Source organism: Trachemys scripta, chromosome 10 (genome assembly GCF_013100865.1).
Source record: "Trachemys scripta elegans isolate TJP31775 chromosome 10, CAS_Tse_1.0, whole genome shotgun sequence".
NCBI lineage: Eukaryota > Metazoa > Chordata > Testudines > Emydidae > Trachemys > Trachemys scripta.
The window spans coordinates 58327722-58344541 of NC_048307.1; the positions used below are offsets into that span (position 1 = coordinate 58327722).

Here is a 16820-nt window from a genome sequence, read left to right on the forward strand (position 1 = left end):
TCAGAGCTAACTTTGATTCCCTTAGGAGTCTAGTTACAGACTGCTGAGCTGAGTTCACTTTGGGCCAATAGTGCACCTGCACTGGGGCTCCCCTACTACTAGCTGAAATCACAAAAGAGCTAAAGCTATTTAAGAGCTGAGATCACTGAGGCTGTGTTAACTAGTGGGGGAGCCTGAAGCTATATTGCTAAGCTAGCTTAGCGGGGGGGGTGAGCGGAGCGGAGCGACTGGAGGAGCAGCTAGCAGAGCAGAGCCTTGTGGGAGCGGCCCAAGGGACGGCTGGAGCGGAGCGGAGTGGCGCGGTGCGGCTCACAGGTCGGTGAGCGGAGCGGAGCGGCTCACAGGTCGCGGAGCGGTGCGGCTCACAGGTCGGTGAGCGAGGCGGAGCGGAGCAGCTGCCAGAGCAGTTCGTGGGATGGCAGGAGTGGGACTGCGGGTGGAATGGAGCAGTTCGTGGTGAAGGTTGCGGTGGAACCCCACGGAGAAGCAGCTGGTTGGCCTCGGATCACGTAAGGTGCCCCTTAACACCCTGCTCACCTCCCCCTTTTGAACTCTGGGGCTGCACTGATCATGGACAGAGACTTTGGGGGGTTGTCGGACTTTTGGGACTTTTGTGATTCTTGGGTTGCTGGACCCAAGAGACTTTGGGATGGGTGGACTTTTGGGACTTTGGTGATTCTTGGGTCGGTGGTTTCAAGAACCAATGGGAGAGGACACGGCCCAATTTGCTGGGGTGGGTCTTCGCTCATGGTTTGGTCTAAGAACTCTAGTTCTGGTGTTTTTCCAATTTAATGCTGATGTTGTTTACCTCATGTTATTAAACATTTTCTGTTACACTCAGACTCCGTGCTTGCGAGAGGGGAAGTATTGCCTCTTAGAGGCGCCCAGGGGGTGGTATGTAATTGTCCCAGGTCACTGGGTGGGGGCTCGAGCCGGTTTTGCATTGTGTTATTGAAACGGAACCCCTAGATACAGAACCCGGCCCTTGTTGCTGCCAACTTAGATGGGCAGAAGGGTTACACAAATAAGAAAGTAATTGTGACACCAGGAGACAGACAGGGGAAGTTAATTTCACTTTTTAAGCTGAAGAGTGACTGTGCCTCACAATGGTTTGTCACAATGCTTCTTAAGAGCCTCTGTCTGAACTTGTTTGTTAACTAGCACCATATGGCAGAGCATTGTGACTGCACCTAATGACATGAGAGTTTGCTCATATACTTCAAGAGAACTTCAGGGCACTCAGTACTGTCAAAGTTAGACTCAGGACTCATAGTTTGTCAGACCACTCTGTTTTATTAGCACAGCGCTCTGCTAATACATTCAGATAATGTGAGCCCCCCTGCAAGATTCAAACAGTCTTATTTATACAGATAAAAGGGCGCAAACTAAACAAAGGGACAGAGAGAGCAAAACTGTAAAATTTGCATGGGGCACAATATGCATATCCTGCTTCCTTATTAACTCTTATCCATCTAAGGCTAATGCTTCACCAATTGCCCTTAAGTGGGGCAGTTCATTAAGCAGTTAATGTCTGCTTTCCTGCCCCCTGGCTTGCAGCATTTCTCATTTCTACTTAAAGGCACATACAGCATTCTTTAATTCATTCTAATTCATTTCACTTTCACAATCCCTCCTTTTGGTCAAGCTTACGCAAAGACCAACAATTACTGGGTTCCACATATTAATCGTTCTTTATCTCTTCATTCATCCGTGATATTTTAAAATCATCATATTAGCACTCTGTTTTGGGGCAGTCACCTGGGTGGCATACCTTACACAATTCTGGATACAACAGGAGATTAACTGAAAACATACAAAAATCATTAGGATTCCAAACAGGATAGTCAGGGCTCCCTGAAACAATCAGTTTTCTATGCCAGAGAAATTGAACAGGTTACTTAGCCACTTCCATAAAGAACTTGGCTCTTCATGGGGAAGATATGCGATTTGTTCTAAGTGACTAGCGTGATCTATTACCTCATTGGTGTCGTCAGGTATGAACACACAACATTATTTTCCAGTGAGAGCACAGGTCCCTCCTTTGGCCGCCAGCACTATGTCCAATGCCTGATGGTTTTGGAGGGCCATCTGTCGGATCGCCCCTGTTTCTTTGGCCAGGGCTCTTAAACTTTCTCTGGTTTCATTTGCCATTATTTCAATTACTGCTTGTAACCTCAGGAGCTTTTTGCATGGTGTTGAAAGATTGTATTGTTTTCACTAAGGTTACTGTAGGGGGAACATGAAATTGATTTTTCTGTTTGATCCTCAGGTCAAGAAAAAAATTCATATTCCCATACCCAGCCCGCCACTTTTTAGTTTTGTTCGAATAATCCCATACACCATTGGCCACAATATGCTGAAGGCAATGGCTTTTTCCCAGATCCAGCCCTGTCCCATTACACACCCAACACCAATGACCTTTTCCCTCCACCACACTTATCCATTTAGATACATTTATTCCCACCGCTTCCCAAGTGTCATTGCTGTTCCATGTTTTGTTAAACGGATGAGATCCTCCAGTGAGGTCTGGGGAATTGAGTGGGATTGCCAGGACAGGAACACCAGCTTGAGAGTGGGCTGGGATGTGGCTACAGACCCAGCAATTAGAGATATTAAGGGTCTGAGCTATCCACACTTACTGCTGGATAAAAGAATTGTCATTGTGGACTCCCCAGACCTTAAGACACCAGCAGCCGAGGAACAGGAGCCACCAGAGGCGCATGTTGGAGGCAAGGCCATTCTGGTTCTGACAACCTCAACTGAGGGAACCGCCGTCATGGTTTTACATCCATCAGGCAGCAGGCGCTAGGCTCACTACTGCTTCTTTTTGGGCCTTGCTTTAGGTCGTCGTCTGCTTCTGGCAACCCTTACGAGAGCATAGATGGTAAGGTATTGCAGGCTGTTCCTCTACGTCTTCTTCTGGAGTCAAAATTGACTCTGTGTGGTCCTGAGGTGATGATTGGTTTGCTGGGGGTGGTGCCTTCTTACACTGCGAAGCATGTATCCACGCTGTGATGCCAGACAGTTTAACAGCCGTCTGGATAGTAAGCAGTACCTGATGATTCTTTGATGTCCTTTAAGTCTCTTTACTTCTTTTTCCTTGACTCTGGCTATAACAATGGCCTTCACACCTTATCTTTTCCTGATGCATACATTCCTTATTCACACAGATTGAGAATACAAACAGTAGTATTTTATATCGAGCAAAAAGGCATTGCAAATTAAAACCTTGCTAAGTTTTACAATCAATAACCAAGACAATTTACATTGAGACCCAGGCCTTTAATGTTCCTCTAATCTACTTAACATAGACACAATAGAGAATCCTGTTTCTTACTTACTAAACCTTAAAACAAAGAAATGTATATATAACTAGAGTGCCTACTCTGTAATACATATAGGAAACCATAGTAGACATTATAACTTATTCTAAAACAAAAGGGTGACCATAATCAGTCATAAGGATTGTTCTGGTCTGTCATTCCTTTCTGCTATTCAAAAAGGGTGGCTGACAGGATGAAATCAAATCATACATTAATTCTTATGGGACATTATAAAATCCTGCTCCTACATATCCCCCTTTTGACACTAAGATTATTAATCGCCAATGTCACTTCTTATTTAGTCCACGTAATAGAAAATACTGGGAGGTGATTTGGGCCTGTGGCTCTAGCTTTGCATACATTTGTTTTATCCAACAGCACATTGCAAACATTCCAATTAAACCCACATACAATTTAAAACCAAAAACAATTAGGGATAGTAACATTAGTATGCCATTAGTTGTGGGAGACCATTCAGAAAATATGTTATACCAATGGTAAGCTGTTATGTCTTTCTGCAGTGGCAATTCTTAATATGTTGCTATTTGCATGTTTAATATGAATGGTTCGGTTTCCCACATTGCCTTTTTGTTTGTTTTAGAAACTATGTTACCTATTTACCTTTTGTAAACACAGTACTTACATTACATTTACATTTGTCTATTGGAAGGTTGCTAACGCTTCCATTTTTTAAAAACACTTTTCCCCAAGAATTAACACATACACATACCCCATTATACAGTACTTTGGTCTCATTATTCATTTTATCCCACATACAGGATCCTAGTGAGATGTCTTTACTACAGGGCTTTGGAGCAACAGGCATGGATAATCATACCCATTTTTATTTGTTTCTGTATTAAGTTGTCCTGTAGCTGGTATCAGCTTTTTCTGAAAGACAAAAATAACATTTTTCTACCCCTTTTGGGGTGGCATTCATTATTGCTTAAAATATTACTTTCTTTCACAAATACCCTTGCTGATTGCAGGCAAAACAAGAGGAATTACCTCCATATTTTCCTGTGCTTTTGTTCTATAGGCAGGCCAGGTTTCAATGGCTTCTAGCTTTTAAGAGTTATAGGGAAATTATCCCATTATCTCATTAAATCCATGAGGTGGTGTACCTCAGTTTTTCCTTTACAGCAGACCAAGTTTACAATGTCTTTCCTGCTGTGTTGTTACAGGGGTACTTATTAACTTTAAATTTATTTTAATTAAAGGTATCTTGTTATACCGTGCCTTTTATTTAGACAATTTATTTGCTGACCAGGTATGTTCTTTATCTGCAACTTCTTTGTGCTGGCAGTTCTCTCACTTTCTTTATCAGTTAGAAGAACAGGAGTACTTGTGGCACCTTTGAGACTAACAAATTTATTAGAGCATAAGCTTTCGTGGACTACAGCCCACTTCTTTATCAGTTAGGTAATTTGCATCAACACAGGCTTGACTTTCGGATTCAAAGCCATCAGCAGAGCTCAGAGACTCTGTCTTAAAAGGAACACAATTAACTTTTACTAGAGTTTTGATTACTTTTAACTCTTGCTTCCAAAACACACAGAGATCTGAAAAAGAAAACATAGTCTATTGTGGCTCCTTTGGAGCCCTAATAGGATTTTAATTAAGTAGCATGTTTCATTTGCATTTCTTTTACCCCCCTCTGTAATATACACTGCACATTCCTTCTATACTTTAACTTTTAAAACATTAGCCATATTAATTTTTACATAAGGTGTAACTGTTTCTTTTGTTCTTACAGAGTTTTATGTACCCTTATCAAAGTGACAGTCTGATTACACAGAGCCATTTTAAGGCTCAGTGTTTCTAACATTGCTTCTTTTTGTTTTGTGCACCTCACCCCTGCTGTTGCGTCACAGGGGCACTGTCTTTATTCTTTTACTACAGCTCTCGTTTGCTATTTTGTTACAGAAACAAACAAACAAACAGAATCCAGAATCTCTTCCTATTTTTCTGATTTTGACTGCCCTGCTGCAGCCATGACTTGGTCTTTATTTGAAAACATTTTAAATTTTGTAAAGAATCAAGTTACTCCTTAAGGGTTAACTACCAAAGCCAACCAACACTGATTATCTGTGTCTGGCAAAAAGGTCTGTCAGTTTTGCAACTTTGAATTAAAGAGTCAAATGGATTTTTAGTGGCATTATAAACAAAACAAAACCAATTTATCTTAAACCTACAAAACAGGAGTTTTACAAACCTCACATATTCCCACAGACAGATGGATACATTCACATTTTCTTTTCCTTAACATCCCTTTTACACTGCTTTGTTTTTACATAGCTGTACATAGATTACATTAACTTTATACATATGGGCAGTTAAGTTCCAGTAGAACCACCCCCCCTATGTTCTTTTAGCAAATTTGACTCAATTGTCCATAGTCAAATGATTTTAATTAGATAGTCTCTTTACCTGGATTATTTACAGACATCCTTTTGGAAAAGGGCCCATTTTTCCTTCAGAATGGCGGCAAAGAAACCAAGAATTCTTTTAACAAGGTCCTTTTTAACATTTTTACAAGGTTTAACTCCTTAATTCTTTTCAGCCTCTGTAGAGTTAACTTTTCACTCTCTTTCCTTAAATCACTTGTTTATTTCCCAAAATGACACCTTTATCAATTCAGATTTCACCATTTTAAGTATTGTTCCAGGGATTCATGCTTGCACTTACTGCTTTTCTTACTCCTGACACTATGCCCTTAGGGCTTCCAACCTGTTTTTCAGTTTCTTTATCTGTTGCTTACCTGCTTGTCTGGGCCCGATCCTGGTTTTTTCAATGAACCGTTTTTGTGAGTGATATTGTGGTCATTTCACAATTTTGAAAGAAATGTTTAAGGAAAGGGACCAGGAAGTGTGGGGGCTAGTTGAGGAGCCCATCCTCCTTGCTGAATTGGTAGTGGAATCAGTTTCTGAGACAGACAATGAAGGGGAACAGAACAAGGGGCTTTTTGTCCTTTTAACAATGAGATGGGAATATGGAGGGGTTGGGATTGATCTGGGGTTGTTGTTTTTTTTTCTGAAGAACGGGGTAAAGGAGAGCGCTCGGTCTGGTGGTGGGAGGGGAGGCTTTTAATAAAGCTTTTAACTTATTATTTGAATATTTGAGAGAGGCGAGTTTTGATTTTGTCCACCTACGATTTGCCTCTTCCCACCACTGCATGAAACAATTAACCCCTCCTTTTCCAATTTAGTTTTAGATTGGCTGAGTTTGTATTTTAAGATGTCCACTCGGTCCTTGTTCCAAGATTTTACCAGTGGCCACTGAGTTTTGGAATCTCCCTGAGTTAGCCTCGACCATTTTTCCAGAAATTTACAGGAGTCCGGACCCTTCCTAAAACTGAGCTGGCGTTCCTTTAGGGAACTGTCCCGACTTAGACGTCTGGTTACCAATACAGGAGGACTTCACACACACCAATCACACAAGAAGGAAATTCGGGTTCATCAGAGCGATACCTGGTGCAACACACACAAAAAAAGGAGCCCACAGGCTACTGCCTCAATCGCCCTTGCTTTCACACCAAGGGTTTTACCCAAGGTGCGGTGCGGCTGCGATTGTGCAGATTTCACTCACTCAGACCGCGGGGACAGGAACCCCTTGGTCGGCCGATCCCCAGACGGAGATGGCACCCAGACTCAAACACTCCACAGGAGGACGGATAGACACAGAAACAGGACAGTCCTCAATCCAGACAAAACACAGAAATAATTACCTGACCAGATTCCTGATGTCAGATCCTGGGATCCCTACCAGAACAGAGTGGGAATCAACAGGTTCGATGGCGTAGACCTCACTGTGGTCATGCACCCTTCCGTTCAGGAGGAGGACCGCTCGGGCCAAATGCCCAAGTGCCGGCTGCCACGGTCATCCTACAAAAATGGTCAGGAATCACATGGCCCCAGTGAAGACGGTTGGACTCAGGAAGACTCAGGACTCATAGTTTGTCAGACCACTCTGTTTTATTAGCACAGCGCTCTGCTAATACATTCAGATAATGTGAGCCCCCCTGCAAGATTCAAACAGTCTTATTTATATAGATAAAAGAGTGCAAACTAAACAAAGGGACAGAGAGAGCAAAACTGTAAAATTTGCGTGGGGCACAATATGCATATCCTGCTTCCTTATTAACTCTTATCCATCTAAGGCTAATGCTTCACCAATTGCCCTTAAGTGGGGGGGCAATTCATTAAGCAGTTAATGTCTGCTTTCCTGCCCCCTGGCTTGCAGCATTTCTCATTTCTACTTAAAGGCACATACATCATTCTTTAATTCATTCTATTTAATATAATTCATTTCACTTTCACAGTACTTTGCAGGATTAGGATCAGAATTATGGGCAACACATTTCTTCTGGTTTGTATGTCATTTAATACAGGTATAATTTTTCATTTTCACAGGGCTATGCCCATATTTCTTGTAAAATGACAACATTTACTTTAGAGAGACAAGGTGAGTAGGTAAGGTAATATCTACCACTGGACCAACTTCTCATCCAATGAAAGATATTACCTCACCCATCTTGTCTCTCGAATATCCAAGGACTAACACAGCTACAACACCACTGCATACAAGATTTACTTTATAGGCCAAATTAAACATCCTCTGATTTTTCTTTTGTGTTTTTATGCTTTTTCCTTTTATAAATATAGGACATTTTCATTGGCATTAATCAAATTTGTTTTAATTTTCCGAACAGATAATAGTCCTTACATTTACTATATGATTTTTGAATTCAGTACACCATGTATAATATACTTTGTATAATGTATTTATTGCCTATCTTGCCATAACCTTTAGCCACCGGTAAACATAATACATATTTTCTGGTGATGAGATAAATCTACTTCAGGCTTTCAAAGAAATATGAGTTGTTAAAACTATTTAACAAAAAAATTCCAGTCTCTTCCAGGTGGCACATCATTATTAAGAGCTTGGAGTAAAGAGAAAAAAATAGAGGCAGATACCCAGCTCTTATATCCGGTCCATTATAACCACGACAATTTGCCTACAGCTAATAATTATTTTACTGTTCCAATAGTTAGATATTTTTATTGTGTACTCTGGAAATCCTCCTATCTTTGTTCAATTCTGCTACATACATAGATGATATCAGTTTTGTTTGTTGAATATGTTCATAATGTAGTTTTGGTCCAGGCATTTCAGATTACTTGATGTTGCTTTGGTTTTAGGGCTTTGTCAGAAGATCACCACAAATTATTTGGAAATGCAAAATGAAATTCTGTCACCCAGAAAGGTTCATCCAGATTATTGTACCCTGGCCTAGGTATAAAAATTGTTACATTACCTTAATGTTGTAACCAAAAAGAGCACGGACGTTTGACTGGAATACTAATTATGCCAAAACATTCAAAGGTCTGAAGTACCAGTGGGTGATTTTACAAAAGCTGTAGGTGAAATCCTAGCTCCACTGATGGCAAAACTTCCTTGGCAAAACAAGTACATTTAATTGAACCAAGAATTCACTATTTGGCAGCTGCATAATATGTGAGCACAGAGAAGTTCAAGGATGATGCTTCAGTCTTAACTTTGAATTTTCATTCATATCAAAATCATAATTCTAAAAAATATTTAAGAGAGAAGATTTGGCTCCTTTGGTCTATTGAGAAATTCCATCTCATAACACTGTAGCAGCAGGAAGAGCTGAAGGAATGTAGGGTTACCATATTTTCAGTGTCCAAAAGGAGGACACTCCACGGGGGCCCGGCCCCGCCCCCAGCCCCGCCCATGCCCCCCCGCCCCAACTCCACCCCTTCCCCAAAGTCCCCGCCCCAACTCCGCCCCCTGCCCTGCTTCCCACGAACATTTGATTTGCGGGAAGCCTGAAGCAGGTAAGAGGGGAGGTGGGGGGAGGAGGTGCGGCCCAGTCTGGCCCCCCCGGAGTCTCCAGCCTGGGTCGGCTCGGGCCTTGGGGTGCCGGCCCCGGGCCAGCCCCCGGCCGAGCACCTCCGGCCCGCCCAGCACTGCCGGTCCCCGGCCCGGCCCTCGGCTCTGCACTGCCGGCCCAGCCTCCGGCCCCCGGCTTGGCACCGCCGGCCCGACCCCCAGCCCCCGGCTCGGCACCCCTGGCCCGCCCAGCACTGCCGGTCCCTGGCTCGGCCCTCGGCTTGGCACCGCCGGCCCAGCCCTGGCCCCCAGCCCCTGGCCCCCGGCTTGGCGGCCCCGGCCCGGCCCCAGCCCGGCACCGCCGGCCCGGCCTCTAGCCCCCGGCTCAGCCCGGCCCTCGGCTCGGCACCGCCGGCCCGGCCCCCGGCTCGGCACCCTCGGCCCCCAGCTCGGCACCGCCGGCCCGGCCCCCGGCCCAGCACCGCCGGCCCACATGTCCCGATTTTCCCGGACATGTCCGGCTTTTTGGGATTTCCCCCCGGACGGGGATTTGGAGCCCAAAAAGCCGGACATGTCTGGGAAAATCTGGACATATGGTAACCCTAAAGGAATGAAACAAACTTTAATGCAACTAGAGCCCTCACATTGCATCTACTACCTGCCTGGAGCTGACAAGAGGCAGCACCTTCATCCTCCCCCAAAAACCCACTTTGTTTAAATTACCAATCTCCCAGCCTTTCTCAAACGACACCCACCTGCAACCCAGCCAACAGGAGAGGGGAAGCCCATTACAATATATGACTGAAATTAGCACATTTTGAAATTCTCTCCCACCCCTCAATGGACATGGACAGCCCAGGATGCAGCATAACTGGTGGGGCTATGCTGCTTGTGAGGAGCTCTTGTAGGGCCCTGCGTTCCCTTTTATTTTACATTATATACTCTTGCACTTACATAAGCCCCAATCCTATGAACACTTAGGAATATGCTGAACTTCACACCTTGTAAATAGTCCCTTTCCCTTCAATGAAGCTAACATTCTTAAAGTTAAGCGCGTGCTTAAGTATAAGCAGGATTGGGGGTATAGACTTTACATATTCAAAGCCCAGTAAAAAGAGGAATTGATTGACTCTCATAAGTCCTTTGTGAAGTGAATGAATATTAATATTGTCCACAATAACAAACATGTCCCTGGATTCAGTTAACATTTACGTGCCAGCAACTTGAAAAACTTTAGCATCAATAGTTTTAAGCTAGTTTATTTGCAATTTTTTCAAAGCTTTATCTGTATTACTACATACTACCACCGTTCCGTGGCTTTTATAAGCCCTCTTGCAATTCACTGGTATCACATATAGAAAGGCTAAAATAAACAAAAACAAAATGGTACAATATGGAAATTAAAATCAGAGGCATAAAAATGCATGTCATGTTCTAATCTACTTAATGTATTGAGTCTATTGTATTATTCTTAATGGCTATGATATCACCAGAAAGCTTTATTGCAAGGCTGTGATATCAAAGCAATACAATCTGTCTTCATTTAGAGTCTGATCCAGTTCCCATTACATTCAAAGGGAGTCTTAAGTTCCCTGTACCTAGGGTGACCAGCCATCCCAATATTAGGGGATTTTTCTTTCTCCCCCCACCCCAAAAATAAAGTGTCCAATTTTTTCACACTTGCTATCTGGTCATCCTACCCGGACCAGCAAGGGATGGGAACACTACAAAGACACATAAGTACTAGAACTAGGGGTGCAGGGACTGCTGCCACACCCCCTGGTTTGAAGTAGTTTCCATTATATACAGGGTTTACAGTTTGGTTCAGTGGCTCTCAGCACCCCCACAAAACAAATTGTTCCAGCACCCCTGCAAAGACTCCTTGGAGTGAACCCATCTGGGCATCCAGAATGAAGCCAACAGACCCTTGAAAGAGGATCACTTCACACAGTGTCAAGCTTTTGAGGCAGGCTGGGGAAAGTAAATGGAGAATATGGAAATTCCAGTGGACTGAAGATTTAAATATGAACAGAGATACACCTATCCTCTCATCCTAGCTTAGGTTCCTCTCACCTTTGTGATGGCTAAAAAGGCTTATGTGAGGACACTGGCACTGCCATGGTGTCAGTGGCCAGGACATGAGCAGTCAGGCCTAGTGGTTGGCACAGGCACCAGAGCCCAGGGTCAGAGCCACAGTCAGAGGCTAGGTGTCAGAACTGAAATTAGGAATCAGATCCGAGGGTCAGAAACAGGTTCCCTGAAGTGGGGCAGGGCTGGAACAAGCACACACAGGAGCTAGCTCAGACATGAGTACATGATTTGAAGAGACACTGAACTGCTACTGGGCTTAAGTGCTGGGCTGCTGACACTTCAAACCAATCAGGTGATCTAGTCAATCAGGCAGCCAACTACAGGTCAGCTGTTTTTGTTAGGTTCCTAGGAGAGTGGCTCCGCTGCAGGCCCTGATTCCTGGAACATGGTTTGTGCTGTACCTTTTCTTGGGATACATAGAGGGCCCCAGTCTCCCTTCCGAACATTATATCCAATGTACCTGTTTTAAAGAAAAAAAACTTATGGTAGGGGCTAATAGTGTCCTTAATTGATTTTGCCTGCTCTGGTAATCACACCTGAGTGTCTAAGTTCCTGATCCTCCTCTCACTTACACCAGTGTAAAGCAGGAGTATCTCCAACGGAGCCAACAGAATTACACCAGTATAAAACTGGAGGAAAATAAAGCTCTTTGTTCCTAAAGCAATCATTCATTTATATAGGTTTTCATACACTAAGGATAAAGTTACATTAGATAGGATAAGATGTATGAGGGCTATAACACCCTCTTGCTTCAGGTATAGCCAATCTCCAGCTGATAGGTGTTGAAAAGAAACTTCCCCTGAGAGCAAGTTGTGCCATAATTGTCCATTATGGAGATTTTTGCATCTACTTCTGACACATCTGGTGAAGGCCACTGCTGGAGACAGGATTCTGAACTAAATGAACCAATGGTCTGAGTGTAACTTCCTACGTTCCTCTGGTGCAAACTGTCATAGCTTCATAATGGAGCTATGAGAATTTATATCAGCAGAGGATCTGCCCCATAATATTTTCTAAGATAGCTCATTGAATAGTCAAAATTGGGTAGTCAAGGCTACTATGCTGGGTTTTTTCCCCTAAAATCAGCCACAAGTTCAGAGTCGTTTTCAAACCAACGTCCATTCTCCAGCTCCTCTGCAAAGAAAAACAATTTCATGGTCAGTAGAGAACTTTTAAATATGGTTTTAGAGAAAGTCATATATTTCAGCATTAATTATACCTTCTGAATAACAGTCTCACACTAATTTTCTTCTCAGGTGTCAGTTACATTGATATCAAAGCAATTGTATATGACAGTAAACTATGGCCCATTACTGTCAAAGTGATTTTTTTTTATTACTGTAAAAAGGAGTAGTAGTGGGGATTTCGTGTCTGTTTTACAAAGGCAAATTAGTGCTCAAGAGAAATACAGGCCAGAACAATGGTACCAACACTCAAGAATACAACTTTCAGAATTCTGAGTTTAAATGAACCATAAAAGGCCTTTCTATGTGTATTCAAAGCCATATGTGACAGGAAAGCAATTTACCCACTGTCTCCTCGAACTCCCCTGCATTGCTGGCCAAGAACAGATGCTGTGTGTCCCCAAAGGAGAGTGTAGGGTGGAGCGGGTCGGGCCATGGCCATACCATCTCCCTGCATCTTCTATTCCACTTTTTGGGCAGCTTGTGTCCCAGGAAGCAGTTCCTGCACTCAGAAAAGCACAGAGATTGCAGTTATGGCAAACCAATGCACTGCTCCTTGTGCCTTCTCCCTCATGCATGTTTTGCACTAGCTGAAAGGTCACAGCTCTCCAATGTGTGTGATCAATTTAAGGTTTGCTTGGGCTGAACAATTCCCTGATTAGCCTGTTCCTTTTGCCATAAATTTGAAATTCCGAATCTACAGCTTACACAGTGCAAAAAGGGGAAGATACAGGGGATAACTAAAGTTCCTTACTGCTGTAGTGAGAAACAGACCCCAGAGCAGATTCATACAACTAGAAGCATATTTCCCATTATTAGTGCATACAGTAATTCCTCACTTAACGTCATCCTAGTTAACGTCGTTTCGTTGTTACATTGCTGATCAATTAGAGAACATGCTTGTTTAAAGTTGTGCAATGCTCCCTTATAACGTTATTTGGCAGCCGCCTGCTTTGTCCACTGCTTGCAGGAAGAGCAGCCTGTTGGAGCTAGCTGGTGGGGGCTTGGAACCAGGGTGGACTGGCAGCCCCCCATCAGCTCCCCTAAGTTCCTTGTGCGGCAGCCACCCAGCAGGCTATCAATTGCCATCAGTTCAGGTATCCCTCCTCCCACTGCCATGTGCTGCTCCTGCCCTCTGCCTTGTAGCTGCTGCCAAGATCCTCCTGTTTGCTCTGCTGGGGAGAGGGGCATGGGGGAAGAGGGGTGCTAATGTCAGGGTGTCCCCCTCCCCCCGCTCCTGCTCCCCGCTCCTGTCTCAACTTGCTGATCTACTTAAAAAGGCAATGTACTTAGAATGGCGTCAGCGTTCTTAAAGGGGCAATGCATGTCTCTCTCTCTCTCTCTCTCTCACACACACACACACACACACACACACACACAGAGTGTGTGTGTCTCTGTCTCTCTCTTCCATGCTGTGTCTCCTCCCTCCATTCGTGCTGCCTTGTAGAGTGTGAGGCTACATTAACAACAATGTGTTAACCCTTGAGGGCTCAGCCATGTGCTAGTTCATCATTTAGCAGTAAGACATTCCCTGGGAAATATCCCAACCTCTTCCACCCTCTGACTCCACCACCTCAACCAAGCTTCACAATCATCATTGCTGTGTAAGTATTAAATTGTTTGTTTAAGACTTATACTGAGAGAGCGAGAGAAAGAGAGAGAGTTTTGTCTAGCGAAAAAAATTTCCCTGGAACCTACCCCCCCCTTTCCCCTCCATTTACATTAATTCTTCTGGGGAAATTGGATTCGCTTAACATTGTTTCACTTAAAGTAGCATTTTTCAGGAACATAACTACAATGTTAAGGGATGAGTTATTGTACTCATATAGCCCCCTATTAGTTATACTAGTGTGACTAACCTGGGAGATTGTATTTGCAATGTCATTTGTCAAAAAGAACACTTCCTCTTACAAGTCACTTACAGGAACAGCTATTGTGGCACCACTTCATAGGCTATATCATAGACTTCATCTCCTGGCCCCTTGCCAGATGTTGCAGTATTATCCAACGTACAATAGGCTGCATTTGGGTCCTCATATGGGCTTGAACACAATACTTCATATGTTTGCAAGTCTTTGTTGCTGCTCATTCTGTACGGGGAACCTGTAAAACAATTACTCTGCATCAAAGAGTTTATGAATCTCACAGAATTAAAATAAAACATCAACTAAAATACATCAACTAAATAAAATAGTAACTATCTCCCTTTGAAAGGGATGTTAAATAAATTCTTCTCTTCTACCCCGAGAATTAAGACTTGTGTTGGTTACTGTCTACAGTACCTCACCTCTAGTAGCTAGGAAAATGATTCAGAATCACTTAGCTGCTAGGCTCTATGCTAAGTAGACAATCATTTCAAAAAGGTTTATCAAAAATTTAATGCTCACATTCATCTCCTGGAATTTCAAGAGCAGCCTGAGCTCTAAAATAAAAAGATAAGGGAAGAATCTCTTTAGTTATTTCTATCGGTTGGAAAAAACATTTTAAAAATGATACTGTACTAATATTTCATTGGTTATGTCCATTCAAGGCCGTACCTGGGAAGTTGTGCAGATGGCTTTCCTGTAACAGATAAATAAAACACACTCTAAAGTTTCAATGGTTAAAATATTCCTGCAGATCTTACTTACTAATTTTACTTTTCTTACCTTTTGATTTGATTTTCTTTTTATAGATCAACCATGCTATCCCACTGATGATAATAATCCCTACGATCAATCCAGTGGTGGCATACAATGGAATGGACGCAGAGGAAGCAGAGGCTAAAGAGAGGACCAGGGTTAGTGAATCTTGAAAAATTTAACCAGATGGTGGGGAAAACACTTTACCCTCACCTCCATAATCATGGATAGTGCTTTTCAAGTGATCAAATAATGTTTAACAACTATGTTGATAATACACATTCAGCAACCCATTACTGTGGACGATTCCAGGATACAGTATGCTAGGATTGGTAATAAAGACAGCAGATAAATTAGCTTACAGAAATCAAGTTTTCTTATGAGAAAATATTGCAATATTCTACTGTAATGAGGCAACACAATATATGTTACAGTAGCAATACTGCAGTGTCTTCTGAGATTACTGGAGAAAACTGTAGTATTTTAATGGGTTAATGCAGCACAACTGTAAAGCATAAATACTGAGGTTCACATTTTTAAAGGGGCTTAAAACTGTCCTCCATTTTTGAGTCCACGGTCATTTGCAGGTACAAATGTTGGACTCAACTGTGTTTTGCCACGAGCCCTGAAAAAGCCACAGTCCGCCTCCAGGTCTTCCCCTACTGCTGCACTAGGTCTACACCTGGTGCAGTGTATTTCTTGCAGTTCACTGTCTAGTATAGCTAGCCAATGTGTTGAGAAGGCAGAGCCAAGAATCTGTCCATTCCCTGCCCATTTTCATTCACTTGCTTACGGAGAGGAGCCCAGGGTGGGGCGAAGGGGGGGAGGGAGCGTAGAAGCTCTACAGAGCCTTCTGTCGTCCCCACACTGCAATCCATGGTATGCCTTACATCCCCTACTGCTGTGCAAACCTGACCTTGATTTTGCCCTATAGCAATTAGGGTGACATCCTGTCTCCATTGAAGTCAATGGGATATTTGCTATTAACTTAATGGGGTTAAGATTTCATGACCTCTGGCTATGTGTTATGCTGGCACAAGCCGGTGGTAAGACCTTGAAATACTGTCATTTGTTCCTACAGTTAATCAGATTAATCCCTCAAACCAAGTCATTTAAAAAAATGAAATCTAGATTGTAAACTCCTTTGGACAAATGGGGAACTGAGGTCAGCGAGATTAGGGTCTAAAAATCCACTAATTTTGCATCCCCCATTTGAGATACCTAGGACCTGCTATTGCATAGAACTTAGCATTCTATAACACTTTATATGTTCACTCCCATTGACTGAAGCTGCAGATCAGGGAACATTTGTACTGGCATCTCCCAACTTTGGAGTGCTTGACTTTGCAGCCTTAATGCTCTTTTAATGTGTGTGTGTATTGGGGGGGTTAATTTACTACTTTCTTAACAAAGCAAACTGAAAAAACAGAAATTCTATGATGTGACATCATATTGATACTCACCAGGTCATCAGCAGGGCTGGGACATTTAGATCCACCACAAAGACCTATGCCACGTAAGCTAACGTTGGCACTGATAGCAGTAGTAGTAGGTTGCATGTGGATCAGCGCTGGGGGGTGGGGAAGGGACAGGACACCTTCCCCGTGAGTTACACAGATATTTGCTGACAGCAGAGGAATGGTGAGACCCAGGAATCTTTACTTCCATGCCAGGCTCTGGAGAAGGTGGCTCTAGGAGGCATGGACTCTTCTGCCCAATCCCCTCCCAGCATGATCCCTTTT

General features: G+C 43.2%; 1 protein-coding gene across 1 annotated transcript in view; it reads right to left on the reverse strand.

Annotated features, from left to right (window-relative positions):
- Window positions 1-9804: 9804 nt before the first annotated feature.
- LOC117884460 overlaps window positions 9805-16820 on the reverse strand; it is a 65929-nt gene continuing 58913 nt past the window's right edge. Inside the window, exons 3-7 of the mRNA XM_034784877.1 lie at window positions 15106-15219; window positions 14995-15019; window positions 14845-14879; window positions 14380-14560; window positions 9805-12407 (exon numbers count right to left, since the gene is read on the reverse strand). Of these exons, the coding sequence (XP_034640768.1) occupies window positions 14388-14560; window positions 14845-14879; window positions 14995-15019; window positions 15106-15219 (347 nt within the window). The 3' untranslated portion in view covers window positions 9805-12407; window positions 14380-14387. The remainder of the gene's footprint in view (window positions 12408-14379; window positions 14561-14844; window positions 14880-14994; window positions 15020-15105; window positions 15220-16820) is intronic.